This window comes from Mastigoproctus giganteus, chromosome 10 (assembly GCF_048544385.1).
Source record: "Mastigoproctus giganteus isolate SK-2022 chromosome 10, ASM4854438v1, whole genome shotgun sequence".
In the NCBI taxonomy this organism is placed as follows: domain Eukaryota; kingdom Metazoa; phylum Arthropoda; class Arachnida; order Uropygi; family Thelyphonidae; genus Mastigoproctus; species Mastigoproctus giganteus.
Window position 1 is genome coordinate 143466089 of NC_143584.1, and position 14773 is coordinate 143480861.

The window sequence follows — 14773 nt, forward strand, 5'->3', positions numbered from 1 at the left end:
ATTATCTGTTTCCCAAAACTTTTGTTATTGTTTTTCTTAATTTATGGTCTGTATGTGATACATCTAATTGTTGTACTCACCAAATTGTCGCATATAGTGAAACAGTACGCACTAAATTGCCTCATACACCTAATTATCTTGTACATCGAATTGTTATGCACTGAATTATTGACCTTATTCCGTTGGGTGTGGGCTTTTACAAAAATTTTCTGTTTTAATTGAACTACACACGTTACATGAGTAAAGTATTCATAGTCTAATTATGGCTTTCGTGACCAACATAAGTTCTCTTATTAGATATTAATAGTTTGAAACCAACCAGTAGTGTGAACAGAACCATACCATGTATTAGAAAAATTTTAGTCGAATTCAGACATCGTGAAACAAGTATCGGTTCTTACAGACATATATCGGGTGGAATATACGGATGCGCACTACATATTTTATAATATGAACTGTACATACCGAAAAAAATTTTCGGTATGTTCAGTTCAGTCATAATTTTTTAAAAATAAATTTTAAGTGAACTTTATAAAGAAAATGAATTTTAAAATGAAAATGCAATACATGAGAATGGATTCCTAATGGGAATGGATCACCTAGTTATGCGCTGACTTTCTTAACCAGCGGGTAGTTTTTCTTAACTTTGAACTAAAAACCCTTCAGGACAAATGGGCCTGTTGTACTGGGATCCATGGTAAATGATGATTAAGTGTTAGCCAGTAAAATAATTTAATTACAAATGGATACTGAATATCTTTGATTACAAATATCTATTTGAAATTAAATTATTTTACTGGCTAAAACTTAATCATAGGTGGTAGATGACTTTCATCAACCGGTGAAATACCACCACTTTGCTTATTGGAGGCTTGAAGTGGTGAAACCCAAGTTTAGTCTCTAGAGCAAAGTTTCCGGCATCCCCCTCCCCCCCATACTTCTCCTTCAACCCATGTACGGTACTAAGTACTGTAGGTTTTGATACCTTTCGTGTTTGGGGTTTTTCATAAAAAAATCATTTAAAAATCCTTCAGTTTGGCTGTTGAGTGAAAAGTAACATCCTGCTGAAGGAATAGAATCTACGAGATACCTTGAAGATAGCTTATCTTCACAAAGTTGGGATAAGCTGTCTTTGGGTCAGGTGTCAAAAGTGAAGAGGTTATACCCTATCAAGCGAGCTGAATAAGCAATTTCAGAATTGACACATGGAGAACTGTCAAACCAGAAATGATGGAGTAAGAAGTAATATAACGATTTTATGTTACTTTTCGTGTTAAGCTAATACAAAATAACATTAAATACATGAAAAAAAAAAAAAAAAAAAAACACAACGTAACTTACCTGAGGAGTCAAAGGAAACATTAATTTCCTCGATGATTTCTGTACATTGTCTGGACACTGTACTTCCTGCAAGAGTTGCTGGCCAGCAGTAGAATGTATCCCAGAACGCATCACAGTACACACCTACAATCGAACAAAAACTGTTGCAATACATTGACTAATAACAATATGGTACTTGAGTAGGGTGGTAAAATGTTACTGTCATAAGCGATATTTTGTTTATAGATTTTTGATTTTGATAACATGGATAAGCACATATATTTTTACCCTTTGTGGGAAAATATCCAACTGCTTTTAGGGTAAAGGATATGAAACTGAAATCATCCAGCAAGTTCTCAAGAATGTCATTAGTCTGCATTCCATCTGTGTATAACAGTTTAGTCCTGGAATCCTTCAGTGAATTATTCTGCTGGGAAAGTCAGTTTAAAATGTTTTAAAGGTGATGTTTAGACATTATACGCTGCAATCTAGGGGCTTCCGTAGCCGAGTGGTCAGGAGCGGGAGTGCAGTAGCACACGCTCCTCGAGTAGACCGGGGTTCAAGCCCCTGACTGCTAAATACGGTCGATCTGCCAATCCGCACTGGACAGGCATGGCAGATTATGTTCCGTTTCCCTCAGCATGAATTGTTGAGGAGGCTTCCATCCTGCAGTGGGTTGATAATGGCTGCAGTTTGCCTTTTACGCTGCAATAGTAGGAGGGGATTATTTCGTACTATTGTCTTAACGATTAAACCTGAGGTTGAACAATTAAATGTAAATCATCTAGTCACATTTGGGACATGATGTTAGAGTACTTACTTGGATAAACCAAGATTGGATAGAATTCAAAGAGACGAGCTTAAGATAGCCAGATGTCATCTCCGTTCTATTTGTCGCCTGTTTGATTCATGCACACAGAGACGGGCAATCAGCTGTCTATTCAAAGCACGGATTCCAAGTCTGTCTATTTCCACGATGCCACACACCGGTTATTAATAAATGAAACAAATAAATAAATAAACGAAGCCATGGATGACCTGCAAAGCGCTTGGCACTTCGTAATCAATCGATAGTTAAACCCATATGCGTATACACGTACTTGACTCTTACAATAAGAATGTACATTACACAGAAATCCTTTTCGCTTCAGTGCACTTAATACATTTGTTGAATTCATCGATCACCTATCAGATCTTTATAGAGTTATATAAAGATAGAATATCTAAAGAAATATCATAAAATAAACAGAAATATCCAGAATTGCGGATTGATTACACACGGTTTGAAATGATATTGTTCACAAAATATTAGGAACATTTCTGGAGACTCCTATTGAAAGATGAGGGAAAATGTCTTCACTTAATCATAGGAAATAACAGACTAAGAATTAACAATTTGCCATTTCCTTGAGTTTGACTCGCTTCCCATCTCTGTCTATTAATTTACACCCTGGCAAGCTATTTAAACAACGAAGGTTTAAATTGTCGATTTTAAAAAGGTTACGTAGCCGCTTGCTTCACACTTTAGAAAGACCTTGTAAGTTGTTTCAATTCGTTATATTCAGCATATTTTTATGTACTTATAATGATTATTTTAACTCATTAAGGTGTAATTGATAAAAGCTTATTTGTTACCTAAGGTTTGAACATTAGGGTATTAGCGCCGATAATCTCACTTTATTAAATTTGATTTTTTTATAGAAACTTGTTAACTGTTTGTAAATGTTCAACGATGTGTCAGGTTTAATGATTATGGATGACGTTTTAATTGACCTTATTCGCTTTGGGTTTAGTTATATAATTATTAAGCTTGCTTCAGCAAAATTAATTTATTCATTAAGCAGTCTTTCATCTGAGTAATAAGCTCTTCCAAAAAGAAAAAAAAATAAATAAAAAGAAAACTGAAGCGATTCTCTTCTTGAACATTTATTCACGAGAAAGGGACAACACCTACATATTTTTTCCCTCTTCTCCCTTTGAAAAGATAAGTGAATATTTGATAAGTACCAGAAAAATTAAGCAACCGATGAAGACTGACAGCGCTGTAAGAAATAATTAGCCTTTTCATCAAATAGTTCTTATTATAAAATAAATCCTTTGACGGTAGATTTTTCAAAGACAATTTCAATTAACAGGTGTTGCATTCAGAAATTCCCTAAGCAATTGTCAAGAGAAAATAAACTTTAAGATCTCAAATTATTGATAACTTTTAAGTTTCAGCATTAAATAAAATATAAATTTGGAGAGCAATTCATTCGGCAATCCACTTAAACTCTTATTTTGGAAAAAAGCAGCGATGCAGGTTGCAGGATAATTAGTATTCTCCAGTTCTGTTAGTTGGGTTTAAAGTTGGACCATAAAACCGCAAATAAAAAGACTTCACAGAGATATTCAATTACAATATCTTAATAAAGGGAGTTTTTTCTTCTTAATTACTTCTAAAATTTCAAATTGACTTTAGCAAAAAAGAAAAAAAATAAATAAAATGATCAGTATGGTTACTTTAATTAACGTTAGAAGGTCTCCATGGAGTCTTGCTTTTGAGAAAGCAAATTTAAGTGTATAATTGTTTTTCTATGTGTGGAATATTCGTCCGCTGAATATTCTATTTTTAAGTCAGCATGATTATTTGGCGTTAAAAAAACAATATGAAAAAGCCAAAGTGTGCAATAACTCTACGACAGCTTTTCTTTATATTAACCAAGGGTAACCTGTCGCTACCAACACAATCGATTTATTTCTATACTAGTAGATTTACAGTAATGTGTACCATCTGTCTTCTCTAAACGATTGCCTTTTATCGCTTCCATTTATCTCAAGTAGAGACCGTTATGTCTTTAGAGGCTGTTCATATTCCGCTGTAATCAGCGATTTCCTTTCGGCATCATTCTGATGAAATGATTATATTGACTCGAAGAAAGAATTCAGCTATTCTCTGCACTTAGATTCCATGAAATTTTACAAAACAGAAAACTTTTACAATTTTATTTACATTTTTAAAATGCTGTGATCCTAAGATTTTCTTATTTCATTATTTTGGTGAGCTAAAATGCTTCTGGACATTGAATTAGAATTAAATAAAGGTCCACTGAACTGTCTGCTTGTTTCATGGTCATCTGAAAGTTAATTATAAAATAAAGAAAATCCGGTGGTAAGCATTTGTGTATTTTGTACGAAAATCGAATAAGGCCGTAATGTGGATAATATCTCTCGATGTGCTGAAGATTCGCTCATGACGCACCTAGAAGACAATTAAGAATACTGATATTCTAGTAAGATGGAACACCATCATAATACCGTGATGTAGCGCATGACTTCTTTTTGGATAAACTCATGGAATTGGTTGTATTGAGGGAGGTGATCCGAAGATTCAGATTTCAGCCTTATTCCATAGGCAAGACCTGGAACATCATGTGAGTGTTTGTAGCCTACTCCACGAATAGAATACAAGTTGTTTTTACTACCTCGGAAGTAACAAAATAAATAAAGTAAATAATATGAATTTTTTTCGCCTTATACGATATATGATAATATCGAAAGGATGCGCATATTTTATAGAGCTCGTAATTGAGCTACCACATTTATTCCAAGAATACATATGCGAAATCTTTTGTCTTTCAGAATGTTTAATGTGATAACTATTGATGTGCACAATATGGCAGCCACCACTTAACGTCAGGAGTTCACAATATAGAAAGAATACAAAAATATTACAGTATTTTGGCAGTCATGTGAGTGCCAAAGTAAAGTATATATGTATTTGGGTGACCTGTGGTCACCTAATTACATATTTACTTTAACACGTCACTCAAACACATGTACTTTTGTATCCTTGTGCTAGAGCTAGACCATTAGGCTACGGCAGCATATTTTCTGGAACATTGAATGTTTGAGAAAATATTGGAGGACGATACTGGAATGTTGACAATGTGTGAGTGATTTGGAAATTGCCTGAAATGACGCAGCTATTGGTACTGTCCAGAACTGGAGAAAATTCACTTGCAAACAATGTGGAATAGTAGCCTGTTCTGCATGAAGGAATACAGAATAGGATACTATCTTGTTCTGTAAGGGGCCCTGAGTGCCAAGTGGTAGTGTCCAAGCGATTTTCATAAGTGATATATAGTGCTCTTTCTCAGTGATTTAGTTATATTTTCTTTCCAGTGATTTTCTCATTTCTCTGTAAGTGGTTCTGTACTTAATAGATCCTAAGTAAGAACCCAGAAAGGAAAATTACCTTTCTTTTCCTAGTATATTTATTAATTTTTGCACTAACAAACTAACATCTCCAACCGCTTGGCCACTAGGTGGCACCGCTCCTGCCTCCACGTGGCGGGGCCGGAAATCTGGGAGGAAAAGCTCACACTCCCAGGGCTAAAAGGAGCAACGATGGACAAAAATAAAGTCCTCGTGTGGATCTTATGATTCAGAACTAGACAAACATAATCCAGATCATGACGACACAAATGTATCCCATGCTAAGAGACAAAAAAAAGAAGGAATGGACAAGACCACTCCTCTTTCTAATACTACACTCCTCCACAGACCAACCATTGAGTAAGCTGTCCCCATTTTTGATACAGAAATGTCTCGAAAATATGGCTGGCCCTCCAAAAATGGTTCGGCGTTTAAGATCCGGAGATTTATTAATCGAAATGACCGAACATAGACATGCTGAGAGGCTATTGAATGTATCCACTTTTGGTGGAATTCCCACGAAGGTTACCCCACATGCCACCTTAAACTCCTCTAAAGGGGTAATATCAGATTGGGATATATTGAACGTATCAGAGGATGAGCTTGTGCATGAACTAAGAGATCAAAACGTGGTACAAGCCAAAAGAATTCTTATTAAAAGAGATGAGAGCCTGTCCCCACACGGACGGTGATACTAACATTCAAAACACCAAATCTACTTACTTCTATTAAAGCTGGTTATCTTAGATGCCAAGTAAGACCATCCATTCCAAATCCAGTCCGGTGCTTTAAGTGCCAAAAATTTGGTCATTCCCAAGCTGTATGCAGAGGTGTAGCCACTTGTGCTAACTGCGGATCAAAAGAGCATACACACACGAACTGTAACACTGAAATGCAAATTTGTCCTAACTGCCATGGTAACCACTCTGCCTTCTCTAAGGAATGCCATCAATGGAAAAGAGAAAAGAATATTCAAAAATATAATATTGAGCAGAAAGTATCCTATCAAGAAGCTAAAAAACATTTTGCAGTACCTGCTAAATCACCTACATATGCTTCAGTTACCCAACGGCTACGTTCAGTAGAAACTCAGACGGACTGCTCAGTCCCTCCAAATATCTCAATATTTGGTTAGGCTAAATCACTCCTCTCCTCATCAAAGGAAAAACCTATTCCTAAATATGATACTCGAGAAGCAAATACTCCTGTAACAATACCTCCGGATAAGAAGCCTAATGAGAAACCAAATGAACGAGCCAAGACCCCTGCAAGAGGCAACACTACTAAATTTATATCCGATACCATGGATATTGATGAAAAGATAGATGAAGATGATTCAATTCTTGAGATTCATCCAGAGGATGACATTGACACGGGTAGGCCAATCTTTCCAAAAAAAAGAAAAAGCAAAAGTAGACAAATGCAAACAAAAAAAAAATCCACCGTAAGAAACCAAACCCTCCATTTAAAACCAAACAATGCACACAGTGATTCAATGGAATTGTCGCGGATTTCGTGCATATTTAGATGACCTCTACGATCTCCTAAGCGAATATAAGCCTGTCGCAGCATGCATACAAGAAACAAACCTGACGAATGCAGTATCTATAACAATTAAACACTTCACAATGTATAGAAAAGATAGAAACTGCTGTAATGCAGCACACGGAGGAGTAGCGCTGTTAGTAAACTCTTCAATTTCCTCCAGACCTGTTCCCTTGCAAACACCGTTGGAGGCAATTGCAGCCCGTAACACCATTGGCATAACGATAACATTAGTCTCATTGTATCTGTCACCAAACCACACTTACACCCTTGCTGATTTAGATAACCTAGTAAGACCAATACCCGCTCCTTTCTGTATTCTGGGTGACTGGAATGGTCATAACCCCCTATGGGGCTCTCAACAACTTGACTGCAGAGGACAAATAATTGAGAAATTCCTAGATAAACACAATCTAACTATTTTAAACACCGGTGATCACACATATGTTCATGTACCATCTGGCTCAAGCTCTGTCATTGATCTAACAGTATGTTCTCCAACAATATTTCCTCTCATAGACTGGACAGTTACTGACAACCCTCTTGGTAGTGATCACTTTCCGATCATCTGTAATTTCTGTACAAGTTCTCCTCCGATCAACAGAATTAGAACAATTTGGAAATTTGACAAGGCCAACTGGGCTAAATATCAAGAAACAGCTCATTTAGATACCACTATCATTGCAACTGACAAGATTGATTCTGCAGTAAGCTATATTACACAACGAATAATGACAGCAGCTGAATCCACTATCCCGAAATCATCATTTAAAATCCGACTCCATCCAAAAATGTGGTGGAATTAAGCATGTAGCATTGTTAAAAGAGAAATAAATAAATCCTGGAATCAGTTTAGAAAACATACAACCACAGCCAACCTTCTACAGTTTAAAAGAGCAAGGGCTAAGGCTCGTCATGTAAGACGTAAAGATGAGTGTTACATCATCATGTAAGATGAGTAAAAAAGAAGCATGGGCACGCTATGCTGCCACAATAAACAGATTCACAGATACTGCTACAGTCTGGAAAAAAATCAAACGTATCAATGGCAAATACTCACTTTCTATTTCTGAAAGGAAAGGAAATTTCTGAACCTGAGGAACTTGCTAATGCATTCGGCTCCTCGTCTTTTGAATCACTCTCAGCTGTTTCTGCCTATGAGCCAGCCTTTCAGATGCTAAAATGCAGTACAGAAAAGTATAAACTGAATTTTAATACCGCTCTCCAACATTCATACAATCTGCCGTTGACCATGACTGAATTGCTTAATGCGCTCACAAAAGTGAAAAACAGTGCCCTAGGTCCTGATGGAATTTATTACGCAATGATTTCCCATTTAAGTGAAAGATCATTAAGTGCTCTCTTACTACTGTATAATAGAATTTTCTTAGAGGAATATTACCCCACCAGCTGGTGCCATTCTTATGTGATAGCCTTCCCGAAACCAGGAAAAGACCACACAGATCCAACAAACTATCGACCTATCTCCTTAACAAGTTGCTTGGGAAAAACAATGGAAAAAATACTTAACACCCGAGTAACGTGGTATTTGGAGACTCAAAACATTGAGTCCAAGCCAGTATGGTTTTCGAAGAAGTAGATCGACGTTTGATCTCATTATCAAAGCGGAAGAAAATATTCGGAACGCCTTTCTAAGAAATGAACACTTTGTTATGATATGCATTGACATCGAGAAAGCATTTGATACAACTTGGCATTATGGGATTCTTCGGAACTTACATAAATCTGGTCTTCGGGGTCATCTCCCGAAATTTATTCAGAACTTCCTATCTAACAGATCCTTCCAAGTCCTCTACCACTCGTCACTTTCTGGAACATATGTTCAAGAAGAGAGAGTTCCCCAGGGCTCAGTGCTGAGTGCAACACTTTTTGCCATCAGGATCGAGTCTATAACCAATTGTATACCTAACACAGTTGATGCATACCTGTATGCTGATGACCTTGCCATCTCATGTCATTCTCAAAATATGCGACTTATTGAGAGACAACTACAAGTCACCATTAATAGAATAGTCTCTTGGGCCAAAAACAATGGCTACAGAATTTCTAAACCGAAAACAACTGCAGTACACTTCTGTCGTAAACGTACATTGCATCCTGATCCAAACCTTCAGTTAGACTCCCATTGTATTACATTTCAACCAAGTACTTGTTTTCTTGGTATAATACTTGATAAAAAATTAAACTTCCTTGAACATATAAAATATATTCGTACCAGCTGTCTTAAGAAACTAAATATTCTCAGAGTAACCTCCTCTATGTCATGGGGTGCAGATCGGTACGTGTTGCTACATTTATACCGCTCATTAATTAGATCCCGCTTAGACTATGCATCTCCTGCATACGCCTCAGCCAGGCCAAGTGTACTGAAATGGCTTGATCCCATTCATCATAGTGCACTTCGAATAGCACTGGGTGCCTTTAGTACATCTCCCATTTTAAGTCTATATACGGAAGCCAATGAACCGCCGCTAGACCTTCGGCGACAAATTCTTCTCCTACATTATGCCGCAAAAATCAGCAGCTTTCCACTTCACCCGATATGGCAATATCTCTTCAGACCAAAATGGGAAAACCTCTATCGAACTAAATCACGTCTCAACAAACCATCTGGCATTAGGCTTCAAGCTCTAAACACTAGCTGGGGACTCAGCACGAATAACATAATGCAGGATACTAGCATGCAAATCCAGCCATGGCAGATACCCACGATAGATATTGAAAAATACTATCAGAAATGGGGAAAGAATAATCTTCCATATATTAACATCAGACAATTACATCTGGCCCACTCCACTCAGTTTAGGAGTTACGTGCAGCTATATACAGATGGATCCAAGACTGCCAGTAAAGTTGGTACAGCTGTAGTCCTGCCGGATGCTATCATCGCCAAACAGCTCCCTTCAGAATGTAGTAATTATACTGCTGAGTTGTATGGTATTTTACTAGCCCTGGAGAAAATAAAAGAAGCCTCATATACTCAATCCATAATATATACCAATTCATTAAGTGCCGTGAATTGTATGCAATGTAAACGCCCCAACAGTCATCCTCTGGTACAACAAATCTGGACTCAGTTAATGGCAATTCATGCACGTGGTCACCGCATAATTTTTTGTTGGATTCCTGGACACTCTGGAATCCCAGGAAATAAAAAGGCAGATTTAGCTGCCAAAAATGCTTCAAATCCTATTTCTTCCAATTTCAGGACACCTTATGTTGACTTTAAATCCATTATACAGCAGATATCTAAGAACAATGGAAACATATATGGGAAAAAGAAACAAATAATAAACTTTTTGAAATAAAGAAAGAACACAAACAGCGGCGATCCAGTCTGAGAGGAAATAGAAAAGAAGAAACTGTACTAGCGCGACTGCGCATTCGTCACACATACCTCACTCACAGTTATTTATTAAGAAAGGAAGATGCCCCACAATGCAGTAACTGTTCATGTCCACTCACTGTAAAGCATATCGTTATCGAATGCCCACTATATTTAAGAGAACGAAAAACTGCTTTCTCCTTACTTTTCAAAATTGCAATCAATTAACACTACGTAATGTTCTAGAAGATCGTCAAGATATGGATGACGTTTTTGTTTTCCTAAAATTGATTGATAAATATCACCTTGTTTAAATTTTTATCAGAATCAGCATCAACAACAAAGATATACTAGTCAGAAATCAGTGCATTATAGCCACAGTTGCTGATGCACCAACAAACCTAACAATAACAACAACAACATGTTCTGTAAGGATATAACCCTTAAATCCCTAACAGGATATAATATTGTTCATTAAGGGAATATGTCCTTGAATTATGACGTTGAACCTCTTTGAGAAAGAATGGACCAGCGATGAAGTTGTATACCGCACCAAACAGTAACATGAGTGAAGCGGCATTTTGTAAAGAGCATGGGTATATAACTTTAGCCATATTCCACAATTATGTACTTTCTGTATATTATTTAGCTGAAAGCTAAATGACCTCATGATTATAGTAAGTTTCAAAGTTGCGCTTTATACGTCTTCATCATACTCAGAATTGCAAAAAGCAAAAGCGGTATACTTTCTCTTGGATCACCAGTTGTTAATTGTTTCATGAAGTGTATTTTATACGAATGTACAAAATACACTTCATGCATTATGCATGTCTTAGACCGATTTTTCAGAGAGTTGACCTTAGAATGCGAATTGCGGGAAACTTCTATAGCAAGCGTCGCTGCACTCTCTCTCTATTTCAACGTATAGAAAGATCGGGGTTCACCGCAGAATTGTTTATCGATTAACCCTGAATAAGGTCCATTCACCTACTGTCTATAGCTCAGTAACTATTGGCTCAACTGAAACCACTACTTGGCATGATAGCGTTAATTCTATATTAGATGTTCTCTTGACTTTCCTGAGAATTGCCAAATTCCTATTGATAACTGTACATACTCTTCCATGGCTGCTGCTTATCCCTTCACTCAAACTGAAGTTAATCTTGTGCTAAAACGAAAGCTCCAACTGCCCTGGTTAAGATCTTATTGAAGGAATTTTTATTAAGTGGTTTCATACACTTCGTTCGACTGTCTTATCAACATTATATAATAAATGTTTGAATGAAGGCTTATTTCCTTCTCTGCTAAAATTAATCCCTAAATTATTTGATGCAGCAGCAATGAAATAATACAGACCTATTGCTCCTCTCTCCCACTTAGGCAGACTACTTGAATGTTTGATCTCTATGAGGCTCATTTCTCTTTCTCTTTACGTAGACAAATCGCTTATCTCTGTTGATCAGTACGGCTTTCGTCCAGGGCGTGGCACTGAGGAAGCTCTGGTTGAATTTCTCTCATGTGTCGAGGATTGTGTCTCAAGACATGTGTTTGCCATCTACCCCGACTTTACCAGCACTTTGATTATATCGTGGCCCAGTTTGTTTGCTCGGTTGCGTCAAGCATCTTTTCCAATCTTTTTATATGATCTAACTTTGTAGACCGATTACTGTTACTGTTCTCTCAGGCTCCAACTCGATCATTAGGCCTGTCAGTTATGGTTGTCCACAAGGTTCAGTGTTAGGTCCACTCGTCTGGAATCTTGTATTGGATGAGTGGCTCCTTAGGACTTTTCATAACATCTCTAACCTGGCATACGCGGATGATCTTACACTACTTGTCAAAGGATCTTCTCGTTCCTCACTTGAATCTGATGCAAATGCTATTATGACCGATTTATCACAATGGTGTATCACCATCAACAAGTTGTCTACTTCATCAACCAAGATTACAATAATGCTAAATGAATCGCTTGATCCTTCCCAACCTATGGTGGTTAAAGTTTCAAATAAGTTATTGTCTTTGGTGGCCTTTCATATATTTCTCAGTTTTATTAAACATTTGGTGTATCTTCTTGAAAAAAATCATACATCCGTGCTGATCCACATTTCCAAACAATCTTGGCGTTTCAATCGCCGCTCTCTGCATCTCATTTATAAAGCTGTATTCTCCCCATTTGTACCTATATCCCGATTCGGCCCCCAGAACAGAATAACCAAATGCAAACTACTCTGGTTCAAAATGACTTAGTTCTATTAGGAGACTCCATTGTCAGGGAAACGGGAAATATTTTTTGTAATAAGAATAGGTGGATTAGAACCAGGGCATGTCTGCGAGAGCAACTATTAATGATGTCACCAAACAGACTCTCAGATTTTAAGGGGGTAAAGACAATATTATTATTCATATAGGGACTGATTATAATAAGCATACACGATCTGACGATTTGTTAGACAAATATAGGACCATATTGAATAAATGCAGCGAGTTAGGTCACAATGTCTAACAAATCGTCAGATCTGCAATTCTGCCCAGGCACGATAGGAGGGATTATATGCTAAAAGCCTTGTAGATTAACTCAAGAATTTAAGAACTCTGCAAGGCTTTTGGGGGGAAATTTTTATCAGCTTGGCCCGCACTTGTAGGTAGAAGGAATCTGTTTTATAGAGACGGGATATATTAAAAAAAAAAGGTGGTGCAAGAGTTTTTCCCAGTATTATTGAGGATACCTTAAAGGTTCAGAGAAACCGCTGGTTTGAGGGGACAAGGGTAATAAAGATACGCGTTTTTCTGATAATATTGGTCAAAGTAATTCTTGTATATACCTCAAGAATTCTTGTTTGTTACCGCAACAGATCATATTAGCAAGATGTTCTGAGGGCAGAAACGTTTCAAATAAGCGGGTAGCTAATGCCAGGGAAGCGAGCTTAAATAACTTTACGGGGTGTGTCAGGGTAGTTAACTATACAAGAACACTAAGTCTTAATTGTTTATACAGTAATACCAGAAGTGTCGTCAATAAAATGAGTGAATTCGAACTGTTGGTTAGGACAAGTAACGCTGACATAATGGGGATTACGGAAACGTGGTGCCACCCGGAGATTGTGGATGATGAATTTCAGTACGGTATGTATGATGTATTTAGGAAGGATAGGGAGATAGAAGGGATGGTGGGGTCATGCTTCTTATCAAAAGCAGCCTGAGCGCGACGAAAGCTTTCCCAGGTTCAAACGTTTTGCATGCTAGTATAGAATCTGTATGGTGTGGGTTAATTGGAAGCAAAGGTATAATGAGAGTGGAAGTAATCTACAGACCAGGTGATTGTGAAGATTATGATGAGATCCTCTACATGCAAATGGAATGGGCAAGTAAGCACCAATTATGGATGGTTTTAATTTGCCTCTAATTGATTGGAGCAAATGGGAAGGAGAAACAAAATTTAAATCAACTAGATCATTGTTATTTGTATCAACAGGGAAAAGAATATTCTAGACCTGATCATCACCCATGAACTAGATGACATAACAGGGCTATCAGTGCAGGAAGTGATCACGGAGTTCTACGGTGGACGATGAAGAGAGAGAGGTAGCAGTAGTTAAAGGCGAAGGAATGGGTTATAATTCCAGGAAAGGAAATTCGAACGGCTTAATGTGCTACTTAGCCTCTATTAACTGGGTAGATATCGCACAAAGAGCGAATACAATTGAATTATGGCATGCTTTTAAAACATTAATCACAGAAGCCTTGAATGCTTATATACCATTAAAAAAATACTCCACGAGGAAGATTCCAAGTTGGAGGAATAGGGAAGTTGCCAGATTATTTGAGCAGAAAAAGATGGCATGGAAAAGTTAGAGCAATAAAAAGTACTGAAGTCTATAACAGCTACAATTTGATCTGTAATAGTGCCACAGGAAAGGTTAGGCTGGCAAAGGCAGATTATGAGAAATCGCTGGCAAAGAGTGGGGATAAGGAATTCTTCACATAAATGCAAAGAAGAGAAGGACAAACCAGATCGGACCCCTATATAATGGACGTGGGATCGTATTAGATATCCCCAGCTGAAGTTGCAGATGAACTGAACAGTTACTTTACATCAATATTTACAGAAGAAAACCCTTTATGTCAAAGAGAATTTATGGGAGTGAAGTTTGAAAAAAAATGTAATTAATTAAATTTTTTCAAACTTCACTCCCATAATTATGATGATATATTAATTATCTATTAATGATGTTAAATTTTCACATGTTTATTTAATGAAAAAACTTTCGAGCCTACAGACCAGAAAGGCTCCTGGGATTGATGGCATATACCCTATAATTTTAAGGGAGGCGACAAGTGAGTGCATTGAACCATTGAGGCAAATTG

General features: G+C 37.2%; 1 protein-coding gene across 1 annotated transcript in view; it reads right to left on the minus strand.

The window, feature by feature from the left end:
* Window positions 1-14773, minus strand: part of LOC150079332 (corticotropin-releasing hormone receptor 1-like) — a 370784-nt gene that overhangs the window by 289604 nt on the left and 66407 nt on the right. The window contains exon 2 of the mRNA XM_090382673.1: window positions 1342-1464. Coding sequence (XP_090238799.1) covers window positions 1342-1464 — 123 coding nt within the window. The remainder of the gene's footprint in view (window positions 1-1341; window positions 1465-14773) is intronic.